At 38.0% G+C, this 17594-nt stretch overlaps 1 protein-coding gene across 2 annotated transcripts in view; it reads right to left on the bottom strand.

Annotated features, from left to right (window-relative positions):
• Positions 1 to 461: 461 nt before the first annotated feature.
• Positions 462 to 17594, bottom strand: part of LOC121504174 (phospholipid-transporting ATPase ABCA1-like) — a 269110-nt gene continuing 251977 nt past the window's right edge. For both annotated transcript variants that reach the window (XM_041778824.1, XM_041778823.1), the window contains 2 exons: positions 13349 to 13592; positions 462 to 5567 (listed from right to left, as the gene is read on the bottom strand). In XM_041778824.1, coding sequence (XP_041634758.1) covers positions 5442 to 5567; positions 13349 to 13592 — 370 coding nt within the window. In that variant the 3' untranslated portion in view covers positions 462 to 5441. The remainder of the gene's footprint in view (positions 5568 to 13348; positions 13593 to 17594) is intronic.

The raw sequence follows: 17594 nt of genomic DNA, 5'->3' as shown, positions 1-17594 counted from the left end.
GGCATGAAATAAATTAAACAACTGCTTTCACCTTCAAGCGCACTCTGAACTTTCAGGCAATAAGAAAACAAAATAAATGAAAAGAGAGCAAACACACAAAGTGTCTGTGTGAAGGGTTGACAAGAAAATGAATTTATTCTAAGGCAGACAAAACATCTCTTTCCCCTTTGAGAAGGAGCGGCTCCATTTAATGTGAAATAAAATGCCTTACTCACTCTGGTGCCGTCTGTAGTCTGGCGTCCCACGGTCTCTCTTTAAGGATGGACATGTTGGAGATTCAACAAATGTGAGCCTGCAACTGAAAGCTGCACTCAAAGTGAAAGATATAAAGGCAATAAAACAGCATGAAGAAAGTTGAGCAGAAGAGACTTTCAAATTGGGACCCAATGAATCAGCGGACAAATACAGAAATATGCAAACATTAAAGCCAGATTCGCATTGCAATTTGTGCAAATGTTTAATCGTTTGTCTTGGCATGAAGCAATATTCAGTACAAATAGGATTCGTTTTTCTTTTCCAACAAGCCTGATAGTAATGTGAGGACTTAGCACGGTGTACAAATGATGTCAGGCTCTCAATGCAAACCAGACCGCCTGTGAGAGGCAAACTGAAGAGGTATTTACATTCTGAACAAAGTGCCAAATCATCTCAACAGCAGGATTCTTAGCTGTCAGAAGAGTTAAGGCCTTTGCACACTGAGTTTGTTTTTTCAGACGTGTTTTGGGTTCTGTAATACAATAAAAATGTTGCACACAAACCTTGCAACTAAAATGTGACGCAGATATTTTTCTATTAACAGTGAGACAAACAGGACAAAAAGCAGTGACCATGATTTTGTGTTTCTTTTCTCCTTGGAACAAAACAAGAAACACTGGGTCCATCCACTTCTGTCTGAGCCTGTCATTAGTATGGATTCACTGCACAAGCGCATGTTTAATGGCCATGTGCCAAGTTAGGGTGAAAAAGTGCATCTTCAGTCTAATTTTTCTTCTTACATGGTTGAATCTGCTGAATGCACAAGCACAACACTGAGTGAAGTGAAGATTCAGTGTAAGGAAGAAAAGGAGCTGCAGCTCATTCTTTGAATATTCAAACATCCATCTAAATGACTTAGACAGATGCAAAAAATCCAACCTGTTCCAAGATAAATGAAGGACAAAAGTTTTAGAATAGTATGATTGAGACAGCATAGGATTGTATTTTTTTTTTTTAAAACACGTGGCAAACGGACTCAGAGTGCAAAGGCCTTTACATACAACGCTTTACAGTACAGTGTTAAAAATGTGAACAAGTCTACATCTTTATGTGGATATTCCAGTGTTAAAAATACATGTAAAACATTCCTGAGCCTTAAGAGTCATCAATTCATTAACTTACTATTTCATTTTGTACAGCTTATGTCAAAAATATATACCAGGAAGGGCATTTTACATAAAAAAAAGCAGTTTAATAATTCTGTATTTTTAAATCAGCAAGTAGCAAAAATGGCAGTCTAAGTGACCATTTACTAAGGCCTCCCTATTCCTGAGGTTTCCTAGAAACTGCAAGCACAGCTGGTCTGCCAAGCTCTCCCTGTATGAACACACAAATATAAACAAACACAAGTGTGATAAATGGATAAAATAAAGTCTATCTTGTTCAATTTAATTGTGGGCAGCATTTAACTCTTGCTTGTTACTAGCCTCATTAGCAACTCTACTAGCAAGGTCAAAAAGCAATATTACACTTACATATCTATATATGTTTACATAATTGTAGAGAGAACTTATGAGGTAATTCAGCTCTAAATCCTTTCACAACTTTTCCCAGAGAAATGCCACACCACATTTATTTATTGTGCTGAATAGTCGGCATGTTAGTGGATGATGGGTGGACAAAACATAAAAGCATAACAATAAGCATGTCAAATTCAAAATTAGCCACTACAACAAAAGGTATTAACAATTTTGAGTTGTTAAGCTATTATTGTTGTTGTTTAGTCATACAGAATTCAGAGGAGACCCAATCAAAGTATGCTCTCTTTAAAGCACTTCTGTATAGGGATGCACCAATCCACTTTTTTTCAGTTCTGATCCGATTCCGATAAATAAGTGCCGATACTGATACTGATTCCGATATATATTTTTTTAAACAATTATTATTGCTGTCGGTATAATGTGTGAATGAAGCTGTAGTAAACCACCCAGCTCCTCTTATTAAAAAGCAAAAAAATACAAAAATGAATTGGATTAAAATGTATTCCAAACAAATTATCTTGAACTACTACTAAACATTGATTTACTAGTCGGTTAAACTAATTACCTATCATTTTTTATGAACACGTGCTTGAAATCCCTGTCTACAATGCTCTTTTAAACTGTAACGGACCTCCCGCCACTAGAGACCGCTGTAGCTTCAGTTAATGGCCACAGCCTTCCTCTCTGACCCTTCACCCAATGTCAACAATTAGTAGCTTGTTGGTGGCTAATGGCTAACGGCAGTTTGCGACAGTTTTCCAAAGGAGTAAATGGAAATAAAGTGGTATGTGGGCTGTCAAGGGTTAAGCTCACGTATGACTACTCATCCAAGTGAAAAGAGGCCAAATAACAAAGCGCAATATTAATCTGCAAAGAGGAATGAAGGCGCTAGCAGCGCTAGCTTTCAATGCAAGCGCCGCCTGTTATCAGGCTAACTTCACACCCACTCTTCTTTTTGTTCTCTCATCTTTAGACCAGTTTTGACTATTCTAAATATAGATACACGTTTAATCTACTAGGTAATTATACCGCTAAGAACATCCTAACTAATTCTAGTTCAGTTACACACAGACTGCGATGCGTTCATGGTCTACCGCAAACTGTAGGATGGATTTGGATCAGTCACTTGGATCGGCGCCATCAGCCAGATATCCGATCTATTAATTACATCCATATCAGACCTGATACCGATATTGGATCGGATCGGTCCCATCCCTGCTTCTGTGTGCTCATACTATACAAGACAGTACAGGAGATGTGCCACATGTTGCTGTTAGAATAATTAATTGAGAAATCGCAGTGCAATTGCTGTTTTGCCAGCTGTAGTCACTGGTGCTGCGTAAACATGTTTGAATATGGCTCTGTCTCTGTGTAGCTAGCATCACATCGCAGGTGAGCCCTGTGATGCTTTGTTAAAGCTCCACAATAAAGCGTGTGCACTAAAACTTTGTAAATAAGTCAAATGGCACAGCTTTAATGCTCCCCTTACTATGTCGTAGGCCAATAAATGCAATAAGTACCTGTGTACAGAGACAATGAGCCATTATGCAGTTATTTTGGGAAAATAAACTTTTTCCATGCAGATTGGCCTTATTGCATTAAGCAGCTAATGACAAGGATGGTGATAGCACTGCATGAATAGAGTAAAGATTAGCATACTGTCTGCGAGAGCTGATGGAACTGCACTGCAGCTTTTATGACACTTAAACTTTCCAGAGATCAGGAAACAGTTTCAGGAAACAATTTCTCAGCTGTTTTTTTTTTTTTTTTGTTACACATGATAAGGATGTGATTGTTTTCTTACTTTTTCCTTCATTCAGAGAGGAACTTTAGTCAGGGTGGGGCTTAAGTGAACATATCTGCAATATTGCCTTTAACTAAATGCACTGTCTGTTATTCTGAATACCTAACATGGATTATCGTGTTTATCGTGTGGAATGCGTGTGGGATATGGACAGGATTTGTCACACCTGTTGTGGAAGCAGGCAGGAGTGGGATTAAGATAAGAGTCTTGCACAGGGCTCTAGTTATTTATGATTGTCAAAGATGGGTTGTTGAATCAAAAGTGAGCTACAATTAGTTGAACTAGGTATGTTGCCACACCACAAAAAAATCTGGTGACACTGGTTGTCTTCACACCTGGAAAATCAGCACTTCTTAGTGTCAAAGCATCTTAATTGACAAGCTGAAACTAGGCATTCATTAAGATTGCTTTTTGAAATATTGTGCAGCACATTTCAGAATTGAAAGCTGAAACTAAATGTGGTCCTAAACACAATTTCCCATGGGAACATCAGAGCGAATTCTGTTGTACTCCATTGTATCGCACTGTATTGTAAAGATAAGGCAGTAAATTTTATGGAGAAGCTGACAGACCTTTAAACAGAAACTAAATAGAGCAGGCCTTAGCAAACGGTCAATTTCAATACAATGATTAACACATGCATAGTCACAAAGCTTACACAAATTAAAATGATAAATAAAATATGCCATCCACAGGCTCATTATTCATTGATTGTACAATGGTTTTCAAAGCTATCCTGTTGTGTTGGCAAGGCACATAGTGAGAAAATGTATTCTCTTTAACTGCACAGTTATGAGTATGAGACGGAGTGCTCCTTTTCTATGAGGTTCACAATGGTTATAGAAGAACACCAGGGTGCCAGTATCAGCATGTCCTATCACAAAAACAAGTTTTTATGGTTCATTAAAGAAAAAAAGTTATAAATAAAACTAGCACACTTCATAATGCAATACATAAAAAAAGTCATACAAAATAAGTCTCTTGATTTTTTGCTTATTAAAAATTCTAAAAGATGTCTCTATTGTGAGTCCACTTTATTCATAATTGCTGAATCTGACTGAGTTGTCTGAAAGCTGTGCTTAGAGAATACAGGCTGTGTGAAGCTTTTGTTGAAGACAACATACAAGACGGCTGGTAGAGATGAATTAATTCAGTATAATAAATCTACTTGTCTGCTCACACCTGATGGAGTTATTGATTTCTAATCAGCCTTAGCCGCTAAAGTGTCAAAAATAGGTTGAAACTGGTTTAGTTTAACGTCTTAATGTGTAAATATTTAAATGATCTATACTCTTGATAAATGTCCACACTCTTTAAGCATTCAAAGTGCAAATCATTATTACCAAAAATGGATATATACATATAAAAATATGAGCCGTTTTTGTAATTAAACCTGGGGTGTTCTACATGATGTGCAATGCAAAAGGCTTTCAGTTCCTGAGATAGAAGTTGCCAGCAACATACTTTAAATTTAGAGTTTGATAAGTTCTTAAAACTTGTTTGAATTATAGTATTTCTTCCACATAGCTGCATGCTGCAAACATCATCTAATCAGGTGGTTTTGCATCTATAATTCAGTCCTTTGAGTTTATTTTCCTAGTGCAAGAGAAAATCTGCCAGTGCGGAGAGAATACTTCACCTTTTTTGAATGCACATCGATTCATAACCATTAAATTCTTTAAAAAATCGTTAAATTTTCATTGAGCGTATTTCTTTTGAACAAAAATACCCATGAAATGCTTCAAACTTGTTTTGAGATTTTTTGGGAATGTTTTTGGGAATGAGGGCATGCTTTGCAATGCATCTGATCTTTGTTCAGTTTGTCTGTCTGCATTCAGATCCATTTAAAGTATATTGCTGTTCCAGTCTAAGTGCAACGTGTTACGCCTTTCTCATCAGTATTAAACCCTCTCCTCTTGGATGGTCTTCACAGACTGTAATGGCAGCTCATCTGTAATGTCCACTGGATTATCATAAGACTGAGAGTCATTCTCTCCATGCTGGTCCCTTGCAAAATTCACAAAGACCTGGAGAAATAAAAAACAAAGACAAGAAGGTAGTCAAAGGAAAGATAAAAACAACATATAATGCACACAATACTGAGGAGCCCATGGACATTCCTCTTCCCGTCTCATTTATGCTCTCCCCCACCCTCTGGCTCCAAAACAAACAGAAATAGCGCTACAGACGACAGGGTGCATGTGAATGAGTTGCCAGACAAGAGCTATGAGGCATCAAGTAGGCGTCGCGGCTCACACAGTGAATGTCAGTTTGACATCTTTGACCAGCTGAGAAAGAGAATAAAACAATCATTCTTCTCTCTGTGATGCCCATTTAATGTCAGAAGAAATCAATCCTATGGTGTTCATAAAAAGCTGTGTGTATTTCACTGCGCTGTAAACATGCTCCTAGTCCAGGCTTTTTTATTCTCTTAGCATTAGCTGTCTGCTGTGGTTACGATACACAAAGATTTTTATGCTACAGGAAAAAAAAGCTGCAAAGAGGATCTCATAAAATGATAAGAGCATTGCTGTATCATAAAATGACTTTCAGACGCTGTGTGAACATAAAAGGACATGTGAATTACTAGATTGTATTTAAAACTTCAGTAGAATAAAGTCTTCTAGACCAGTCCCATCAAAGAGGACTTAAACTCTCCATGAATTAAAACCATCTCCACAGCTGCACACCCGCCAACAAATTAAATGGAGCAGAGAGCAAATACATGGGACTGATCCTAACTGATCAAAATGGAACCCCTGTTAAAATGATAACTCTTTGATGGGGGAGCATCATGCCCATTCAAATTTTTTAATGCATTAGTGTTTTATACTCAAATCTTTTCTTTACTTTAATCATTATTATTTCATTCTGTGTGGCATGTTAAAATCATAAATGATATTTCAATTTGGGCATATTCTACCTCTGATTCCAAACATTAAATTAAGCATGCCCCCCCCCCCCCAAGATGGTTTGATCCAAAAGTTGCTGCACAAGCTCAGCCCCCAGTAGCAAGTGCACAGACTCAGATGCTAAAAACAAGTAACAATATGTTTTGAAAAGAGACTAAGGATCAACAAGCTTTGCTTTTAAACATGATATAATGACATATTAAGACATTTTTTTTCCCTAATTCGGTTTAGCCTACTACATTGCTAGCTGGTAACTTTTTAAAATGTATTTGCCACTGATAACACTGCAGACAGAGGATGAGCTGACAACCCTAAAATCAGCAGCAGTGTGAGCTAAAAAAATATGTAGAAATAAGCAAAAGGAATTTTTCATGATCTAACTCAGGTTTTCTTAAAATGTCAACATCCTCAGAATATCTGTGGAGACAGAAATATCAGGGAGAGACAGAAATAAATGTATGTATATTTGCAAAAAATAAAAACAAATATCTGTTTCCTTGAAAACCCGGTGCAAACACAGTCCTAATGTATTTGCTGGATTCAAAACAGCTAAGCAATCAAGAATTAAATGCACCGCTCAAGGGAGGTCTGCAGAGTTAAGGTGTTATACTCAGTTCTCTCCATATTCAAAACTTGTTAAATAGTCACACTGTTTACACCTGGAATTGCAACGTATCACATTTCGCTTCCAGTAAGTAATTATAGTTCTAAACAAAGTGGATTATGCTCTTTTACCTATTTCAAGGTTAAACAGGGTTTCTTACATCATTTACTGTATTTTCTAGCATGTTGAGGAACTGCTATTCAAACTGTACCACTTTATGTTCAACAACCATTGCTGACATGTGGTATCTGCATGCTGTATAAAGCTTCCTGGCCTCAAAGTTCAGGTAGTTGGTAGCTTTTGGGTTAGAAAAAGCATAACAGCAGTCTACCTTACAACGGAGCATCAAAGTAGGCCTCCAAAACACCCAAGGGTAAAGCTTCAGTGTGAGAGATGTCAGACCATCAGGAGTGTGTTTCAAGGTCACAGTTGTAAAGGCATCTTTCCAGAGCAGAGGTTAAGAATGACAGTATCAACAAATACACCCTCCGTCCATCTCTCTCAGCCTCTGACCCTGCCATGGGCTGATATTGGCTTGATGTGCCACAACATGCACAGAATTTCATATTTATTGTCAAGGCTGTGCAGTTTTGCTGAAGAATTCTAACCAGCCTTTTAGCTGACCTCATGTAAGGACCCTTGAATCGTTTAGAAGATGTCCGGGCAGAAAATGTGAATGAGATGGCCATAGTGATAAATCCCCTGCTCTGTGATGTGACTTTCTTCATAATGCACCCTTTCTGTATTTAGCCAGCCATCCATTCATGACATGAACGTCATGCACCAGTGATGTTGAGTGGCATTTTCTTAATGACAGATGGATACAGGCATTAATCACATTACAGAAGCTACGTTTGGGTGTTTATTTGATGTCCGTTGAGGCAGAACAGAGGAGGGGAGAGAAATAAATGACCCAATTAACCTCTCCTGTATGTCAAAGGAGTGCTTGTTGAATGTAAAAAGGCCATTTTACATGCAACATGGTGGCCACATGTCCATGAAGCTACACTGACTTTGGAAATGTTCTTTGCAGCTTGTTTGTCAAAGAGTAGACAAAAAACTGGACTTAAAGCAGTAAAGTTAATTCAAGCACACATCTCTAAGTTATTACTTACGAGTTTTAGTGAATGAAAGATAACCATGATGCAGATTAAAACAGCAACATTAGGTTTAATAGGTCTTTAGTTACAGTTCAAGAAGATTTCAATGTATCATTAAAGTCCCTGTTAAGTGAAATCCCAAATTTTTGTCTTAACACACTAGAAATGTTGTAATTAAGTGGTTAAAACATGAAAACACATATCTATGTGTGACTGAATTTTGGATTTAGACTGTTTGAAAGGTTTTCACCTCTTTCCTGGCTTGGTTTAATTTGAGCAGGGTTAATATAAGGGCCCACAACATCAGCATCTGCTATGGAGAATAACAGCTTTGGTATGTGCTGCTTGTGGACTGTCATGGCACATGGACTTGCTGTTGCTGCTCACAGATGCACCGTCAGTTTCGGTCTCACCAGACGACTGAAGGTCATCATCAGAGGGTGAATATTCCTCTTCGGTGAATATACCTCAATGGTGAACAGACCTCTCGGCATTGTGAGTATTTTCACTACAATTCGCTCTCTTTCTCTCTTCTCACTTAGACTACAACCACTACCACCACTTCCTTGTCTCCTTGACCAGGGGTGCATCTTTCAAACTCTGTATACTCCAAAATTTTGAACAGAAACACACCCCCAAATGCTGCTCGAATTGAAGTCACTCGTGTCTGCCATCTCCTGGTGTAAAGTAGTAACAACATTAGGCACCATATTTGCAGCTATAGTCTGTTTAATTCAGTAATGTTGCTTGTTGCAATTTTACGACTCTGACGCTTAAAGAGTTAACAGCCAGTATAGATTTGTGCCAGAAAACAGTAAGTTTAATCCCCAACTTCTGTCTTTGCTCTGGCACAGAGCCAGGCAGCTGTGCTCTGACCAGAGTTCACCATAAGGTCAGGGGGCAACTGAAGGACATTAAAACACTTCCCTGAGGGGATCTGCATTGATCAGTGCGGAGCAAGAAAGTCTAAAATTCAGCCAGAGCAGCAAAACATAGTAAGGAAGAATACGGTCAAGTGGCAGACCTTAACTGAATTTATGGTGAAATATAGGCACATCTTGATGAGTTGTTAGGAACTAGGGTAACATTTTATTTCAGTGGGCCTTAACTACCAGTAATTTTATAATAAGAAGTGGTAATTATCAGTAATGTTATAAGAATAAGGTGGTAATTATCTAGTAGTAAGTTGGCACTTTTCAAGTTAGAACTTGGAAATACGGCAATTTCAAGGAAGTACTTACCTAGTAATAATGCATTAATTATCAAACAATCCTTGTAATATTGCTGTAATTCTCTATTAATTAGATGGCATTTTACCCTAACCCCTAACCCTAAACCCCCAACCCTAACCCTAAAAATCACTTGAAGATTATTCAGTAAGGGCTTACTTAATTTCAGTGGGCTAAAATAAAGAAATCACCTGGGAATTATCAAGCAATTTATATAGATTATTATCAGCTTATTTCTAAAAAATTATTTTGCAAAATACAACCTAATTACCAGATAAATGCCAAAGTATTATGAGGGTTAGGATTAGGGTAAGGGTGGGGGTTAGGGTTAGAGAAAAATACCAACCATTTATCACAATGTAAAATGTGAACTAATTACTAGATAATTACCACTGTATGCTTAAGAAATGACTAGATAATTACACTTATTACTATTTTAAATAACTTGGTTATTACTATTAAATTACTAGGTAATTAAAGCCCTCAAAAATAAAATGCTATTGTGCAGTCGTTATATGCAGTTTTTCTACAACCGACAATTTGAACAAGTGGTTAGAGTGTTTTAATACTTAGTAACGCAAAAGTACTCTAAAACATTACTTTCAGAAGTAGGTAACAGTAACGCAACCAATCAGTTTTCTTAGTATGTAACGCAGTGATCTAACGAGTTAATGCTACCAAGCACTGGTTGTGAGACAGCATCATTCAGTAGATTTATTTTTTACTGTTCACCTCAATGAAACTGATGCTTGTAATTCTTATATGGTTGTATCATTCAAAAGGCACTGATGTATTTTTTAAAATGTCATTCTAACATAAGAATCAGTGCTTTGCAACTAATTCCACTTCACAATAACACATTGCAAAAGTCAGAATTTCTTGTGGAAAAAAATATCAATTTTTTGATTTGTTGTTATCACTCTGAGGTGTGCCTCGGGGCTCAACTTTGGGTCCACTTCTTTTTTCTGTAACTTGCCTTCAGACTTTCATGATTGTCATGTTCAAGTTTACGCAGATTACACTGTCCTATACACTTGGTGTACAACTTGGTGTTTTGATCATTTCTGAACTCATATTGATTACCCACAACACGAGAGAATTTTGGAATTGTAACAGGTTGAATAAGAGTGTAAGAAAAGGGTAGTTGTTGGTAAGGATTATATTATTCTGAAACTTAATCTATCATCTCCTTCAGTGATGCAGTAGTGAAAGTGAAATGTTTGCACACAAAGAAGAAAATACATTTATATCACTTTCTGGTCTAAAAGACAGTTCAGGGAGACATTTTCTTTCAAATACTCCATCTGCTCTGCACTGTCTCAGCCATCAGCATTAACACCCCAGGCTCAAGGCTGTGTGGATCAATATTAATTGTAGTGCAAGTCTGGTGTTTTACTATAGGTCAGGGCACTTCTCTATAAATCACCAGCTGAAAGGTGACAGTCTGGGTCTCCACAGGTTCTCCTCTCCTCTGCTCTGTGTTCTAATACTATGACCCCCTGGTCCAGGTATGATTTATTTACTGCTTCTGATCTCGTAAATATTGACCACAACAGAATGTGGGATAGGCTAATGAAAAAGTTAAAAGAGAAATTATACAATTTGGAAGAAACAGCATAGCTGAACACCAGTGATCTGTTAGGAGATATATAGGAGATTCTGGCAAGAAAATTCTTTAGATGAAACCAAATCTGACAGTAACCATGTGTACTTAAAGCCTTTAGCTCTTCATGAATTCCTTTCCTGTCATAGCTGTAGGATAATTGCCCCCTAAAGGGCATATTTTATTTAAATACTACTAAAAAGACTGTTTCATCTTGAATTAGAGTCATCCCCAAGGGGATCATGTTGATAATGAAATGCTTCACATCCCTGTGGAGTTCTTCAAGTCACGTAATTTGATTTAAAAAAATCAGTGCCACAGTGAAACACAAAGACAACTCCCTTTCTAATGTCTCTGTCTGTTTTAAAGTCCAACAAGAGGCTGTTTTTCACCCCATGGTGGAGTGGACCGATGACCTTTTTGGACCACTCAGAGGTCATTCCCACCTCCCTCCTGCTCATCTGCCGCTGAGCTAATGGCCGGCTTGAAAGACCAGACACACTCGCACTCGCCTCTGAGTGCCTGATTGCATCAGGTCCTCGGGGCCATTTGGAAAACACAAGGTGAAGCCAGACCGTAACATGTGGAGCTCAGTTTATCTCGCCAATCGGGAGTCTGGCCAGAGGCCCTGGGCTGAATAGAAAAAAGGAATCACTGGGGTGCTTTTTATATTTTTGTACATCTTAAAATAAATCTCCTGAGTGATACAAGGACCTGGCAACTGATCTATCTTGGCTACATAAACTCAGTGTAGTCCTCATTGGTCACTCTGACAGCCTTAATAGTGGAAGACAATGTGTAGGCAATGATAGATCTTTAAATCTTATCCTAGATGGAGCAGCCCTGCATTAAAGAAGAGCACTTCGATTGTTGAATTCATTGACTGATGACCCAACAATCTGCTAAAGGGAGCTGGCACTCCAATGAATTACAGTCAAACAATAGAACATGGCTCTGGAAACTATATAGCCGCAGTTAATTTTGTCTATGTCAGAGGGGAAATTTGGAGACAAATGAGCATTTCTTGCTGGGGTACAAGCTGGACCCAACCTGAAGTTTAAAACTTATTCTCTCTGGAATAAAAACAGAAATAAAACAACAAGGTTGTTATTTTTAACTTTCACTACAAAGCAACTACAGGTAAAGAAAAGAGTATCATCACCAATTTTGTGCCTTAAACAAACCTTGGGATGTATAAAGATTTCAAAGCATGAGTATTTCCAACAATTTGGAGCTGTGTTTGATTGTATGAGTTGGAGGATTCTGTCCTTGCTCCTTCTCTTTATAGACAAAAATGACTGATTATGGTTGGATAATGGCAAGTGAATATTGTTTTTAGATTTTATATCTGTATTGCAACACTGTCTGATAGTCATGAGATGAGAATGAATGCATTTCCAGAATTCTGCAGATGCTGAAGAGCTTCAGTTTTTCCTTTTGCCTTCAGCTTTACACTGTGGAATATTGATTTTTAAAAAGTACACATAGAAATTGCATGGGTTTATCAGATATAAAGAAAGACAAAGTAATGTGTTACTGTACTTAGATTAAATTTGCCTGTAGTGCAGTAAGGACTCCTGTGATTACAGTATTACCAATAGTATTTAAATGAGTATCTCATTACTTGTGTGACATGAAGTTCTTCCCCTGCTAGTATCTGCTGAACAGGGGGAAAATCACATCAACATGTTTTTCATGTTATGCAGCACTAGTTTGACATTGCTAATGTGACAACTCCATAAAGGAGGAAAAGTAAAATGGCAGTGTGATTCCAATCAATGCATTTTAGGGAGTTTAGAGATTTGTACGCTCCTTGAATTTGTTGCGCAGACTTACATGACTCTAAGGGTAACTTGTGCACAGGCCAGGAACCATTTTCTGCTACTGTGAACCTGACATTGAATCTTTTAAAGCTCGTGCAGAGGAAACATGTGAAGCTTTGCTTTAGCACCTAAACCTTTAGGGCAGGCTGTGCACATTTTACGTGCTTTTCAATCTTCATTTTTGATCATTTTGGCTGTGTCCATGTGTATGGCATGAAGTCTGGCAAGACTGTGTATTTTTATTTCATCTTATTTTCAGCTCAGCTCCTACAGTAAGTCTAAAATATACTGTTTACAAGCAAGAGTTACATTCAAGCTGTTAAGCACAAAAAACATGCCACTGTAACCCATTCAAACTGCAATTTCCATCCATCCATCATCAAATTTGTGCTTCTTTGTGCAAGTCTCTCAACATGATTTCTAAACAAAAACATCCAACATCCTCTGTATCTTACTTTAAAATGAAATTACATAAAACTGAGTCTAAAAAAGTAGAAACCCCCAAGGCTAAGTTGAAGAATATAATTTGGGCCTTACCTGATCCAGAGTGGTCTGGGACACTGAGTAGTCTTCCAAATGCAGCCTCTCCTGGTTGTTGGTGAACTGGCTGAAGATGTTGGCCAAAGCTCCCTGAGCATATGGAAGCTGATACTGCAGTGTGTTGTGATGCTTCTCCTTCAGGACGCTGCTTGGGAACGTCTGCTGAACAAAATCCTCGACTGGCTGAAGCTCAGGAGGAGAGCCTCCAACCCTCACTATCACCGTGTAGCCATCTCCAAATCTGAAACAAAAAAATTTCAATTAAAATTTCAGCACAAAAAAAGAAGTTTGAACAAGGATGACAGTGTCAAATGGCTCACTAAATAATAAAATTTTCTGCCTTCCAGCGGTGACACGGATAATAGGCCAATGTACTTGGAGGAAGAGACAAAGCAGGAAGCAGAGGAGATGAAAAAATATAATTGGTTTCACATTTCCCAGCGTGTCAAGCCTCCTGTATGTGCTGAGCCTGAGGTGTAGGTGAGTCACAGGCAGCTGAAAGAAAAAGCAGCTTGACATCAGGAGTGCAACAAAGTTTCTAGTGAATGGATAAACTTTCAACCCTTTCAAGTAATGGTAGGTTTCAGCACAATCTTCGGCATCAAATGGAAGGGAAGGCATCAATTTGAGTCAAATGAAAAAGCAAAGGGAGATGAGAGAGAAATTGCTTTTATATAAGGGTAAATAATGGCTAAGAAGGCTTTTCATGGATGGAAACAACAAAAGAAAGGGATTCAAAGACAATGTGTTTTTTTAGATGGGTTATGTACATTTCAAGGCACAGCAGTCTATTAGCTTTACTCAAAACCAAATTAAATGAGATTGGTTTGTGTTTTTTGTAAAAGGATAATGCTCTTTGAGTTGCATTGTGAACTAAGCATTATAAAGTAGTGTCATAAATCACCACATCCTGAATAACAATGTCCTGAATCTTCAATCATCTTTTAAATTTTTTGGTTTGATTGAGTTTTCAACCAATTGATCCCCATTTTAAAGCATCGCTGACATCTTTTCTTTTTTTTTTTTTTTATAATCTGAACAAGTGCTATCAATCAATCAAAAAAAGCTAACGACAGGCTTTGTAATTGATTGCATCTTACTGGATATATCAATGTATGAGGAAAAGTACTTAAAAACTTCTAAAATTAAGGGCACAGAGATTTTTGGCATGTACTGAAATTAAATTTACAAAGCTTGTGTCAAAGTTTGATCAATATGCACGCGTTTCTTTAAACCACATCATCTTTTCTGTGGTCAACTAATCAAAATCAATCCAAAATTTTGACAGCATTAATTCTGATATAAAGACACAGAGTCTGTGGACAAGGGGCTTTACTTTGGTTTTGGAAGTGTTCTTGTTGTTTGTGCGGCCCTAAACAAACTGTGTAAACTTTAACTTTACACAAGTTAGCTTCAGTGATTCCTACTGTGGTTTCTTCACAGCATGCACTGCAGCACGATGCAAAATGAGCAAGGAACAAGGAAAGAAGGAGATGACAAGACATCAGGGTTGTCAGGTGGGAATAGTTCCTTGATTTTCTTTCACTTTCCTCATCGAGTAGAGCTTATTAGCTAAACCTAGCACAAAAGGTAAGGAAATTCGTGTTTGGTAGATCATTTCCTGGTTGTAAGAATGCTTCTTGGCAATAAATCTTATACCGTTGGAGAGCCTGTTTATTCCCTTTTAAATGGCACCACATCTATAAGGAACATGCATTAGTGGGATGAGCAGCAGAGCTGAGTATGTGAGTTATGCCCATGAAGATTTGCCAAATCTTCTCTGTCAGTGTCAAACAGCCATTGACTCTTGTTTTGTGGATTGGATGATTGAAGTCTGAAGAAACCAGTCATACTGGCAATTCAACAATTTATTAATCTAACAAATAGGAGCCTCCGCAATGTGTAGAGGAACCATACACAGGCACAACAGCCTGGCACCTCCTCCTCATGCTGTGGGATGGCATCCCATTCCTCAAACAGCACTTGTAGCAAGTCAGCCAATGTGCTGGTGCTGGTCTCTCTAGCATGAAATTATCTACCAACACAAATGTCCTTACTTTTTGTGCTAAGTTCAGTTTTACAAATGTAAGATTCAATTAATAATATCTTAGTCCATGTTTAAAATGTAAACTCTAAACTTTTTAAAAGGGGAGGCTGGAATTTATAATTAAATTTCTAACAGAAGCAGTGTGGACAGTAAGCATGCAAGCTGTGTGACGTCTGTTGTTCCCATTCTGTTATGGCACAGCTTAGGTGTCATTGTCCAGGCCGTTTGTATGGAAAAAATGGGGTTAAATAGTGAAACACAATATGTGATAATACAATTCTGGAGCTCTATCAGGAAACAACATTAAACAAGTTCAATAAATCCTTAAACAAATATGATGACATATAGAAATTTATACAGAATATACTGTCAGTCAAGTTAACAGCCCATTCTTAGATGCTGTGGCTCAACAGCAGCTCCAGTTCTTTCTTTAAAATTGATCAGTTTAGCAACAAACAATGCAACCCACAGAAATAAAATCTAAACTGGAAGACCTTTATGGCCAAAAACTCAGAACATAAAAAGCCCAGAGCACTACAGTCTGTGAGTTTTGGTTCGGTTTTGTTGCTTTCATTAACCTTTAATCAAGAAATGGCAGGCAGCTGAAAAAGAACAAAGTAAAGCCCTATGTACACTACCTGTAGACAGTCATTGTTGGTATCCAAATGTCAAACAGACTGTATTATTTAGCTGCTAAAGAACCAGATGTATCCCTAAAAAGATGGCAGATTCCAAAACACAGATAACGAAGTATGTGGTGGAGAGGAAACTCCATATAAATGTTTATAAACATGGTTTCTGTATGGGGTTTACTTTAAAGGGGACATATTTTACCCTTTTAAGACAACTATATTGATCTCAGAGGTCCCAAAAACATGCCTGTGAAGGTTGTTGCTGAAAAAACACTCTAGTATAGGATTTTTGCATGTCTAAAGAGCCTTCTGTTTCAGCCCTGCTCAGCAAAAGCTGTTTATGTGTCTGTGGCTTTAAATGTTAATGAGCTGTCTGACGCCACCTCTGACCACACCCCTCTCAGGAAATGGATGTGGCACTCCTGATGTTACAATGTTACAGACACTTTTATCCAAAGTTAAGGACCTGACTGTGATTTTGACCGTCCATCTCCCAGCCGAAAGTCAGCAGGGTAACCCACTGAGCTATCCAGCATCTCAGCTGGTAGCTGAGAAGAAGATCAGGAGACAAGGGCGGAACTTTCTCACAAGCGGGGAGGGCCAACCAAACCTGGGAGCGGTGCTAACTCCCCACATGAGGTCATGAGGGGAAAATCTGAGAACGGTGTGTTTCAGCACACATTTTCTGAAATGTGGAGAAAGAGAGGGTGGAAGGGAAAAGATTTTTCTGGTACTTGAGGGATTGTGGACAGGCCAGGGGCACATATTTTTGTTAGAGAAATTGCAATAAAATGATCTTTGCATAATATGTCCCCTTTAAGTTTGCTTAAAATCATAAGATAATAAAGCCTAAATAATGTTTACATGCCACTAAAGCAGCAAAAATCCCAGATTATTGTTTACTCATTTACATTCTGAGCATAAATTTGTCAAATAAACATCTTACAACTGAACTTTTATGTAGAATCTAATTATTTGACAAAAATAATGTGTTTGAACAGTGAGGGGTTTGAAAATGTCTACAAGCTCTACTGCTAAAACTTGACTACATGAGCAACATCCTGGATGAATACTATTGTCACAGATGAAAATGGGCCATAGCTGAGCTCTAAAGCTAATTAGCAGTTTGCATCTTTCTGGTTGCATGCTACGTCTGGTGAGCACCAAATAAGAGTGTGCCTTGTTATTCTGTCGTTAGCACTCTTATGACCCATTGTTTTCTGCCTAATTAATTCCCTAATGTTGGATTCACTGGTGGAAACGTCCATTGTGGGCTGCTACGGAGCTACATGCAACAAGAGTCAGAGGCTCCCTTAGTGGCAATTAGAGATATGGTGAATAAACTGTAGGCCTGCACAATCCCAAAGGGAGTGAGAGAGGAAGTGAAGCTTTGTGTAGAAGTAAAGAAACATTGTGAATGGAATCTATATGCAGCACAGTCCCTTCAGGAGCAGCATGAGTGCTGAAATCGAACAGCTGCAGTGCAAGAATAATGTTACTTTGTCAATACTCCCTTCTCTTCAGAATGCATACATGCAATTTTTACCTTACTTTAATAATTCAA

The sequence above is a fragment of the Cheilinus undulatus genome, linkage group 22 (genome assembly GCF_018320785.1).
Source record: "Cheilinus undulatus linkage group 22, ASM1832078v1, whole genome shotgun sequence".
In the NCBI taxonomy this organism is placed as follows: Eukaryota; Metazoa; Chordata; class Actinopteri; order Labriformes; family Labridae; genus Cheilinus; species Cheilinus undulatus.
This window is presented reverse-complemented; position numbering and strand designations above follow the sequence as displayed.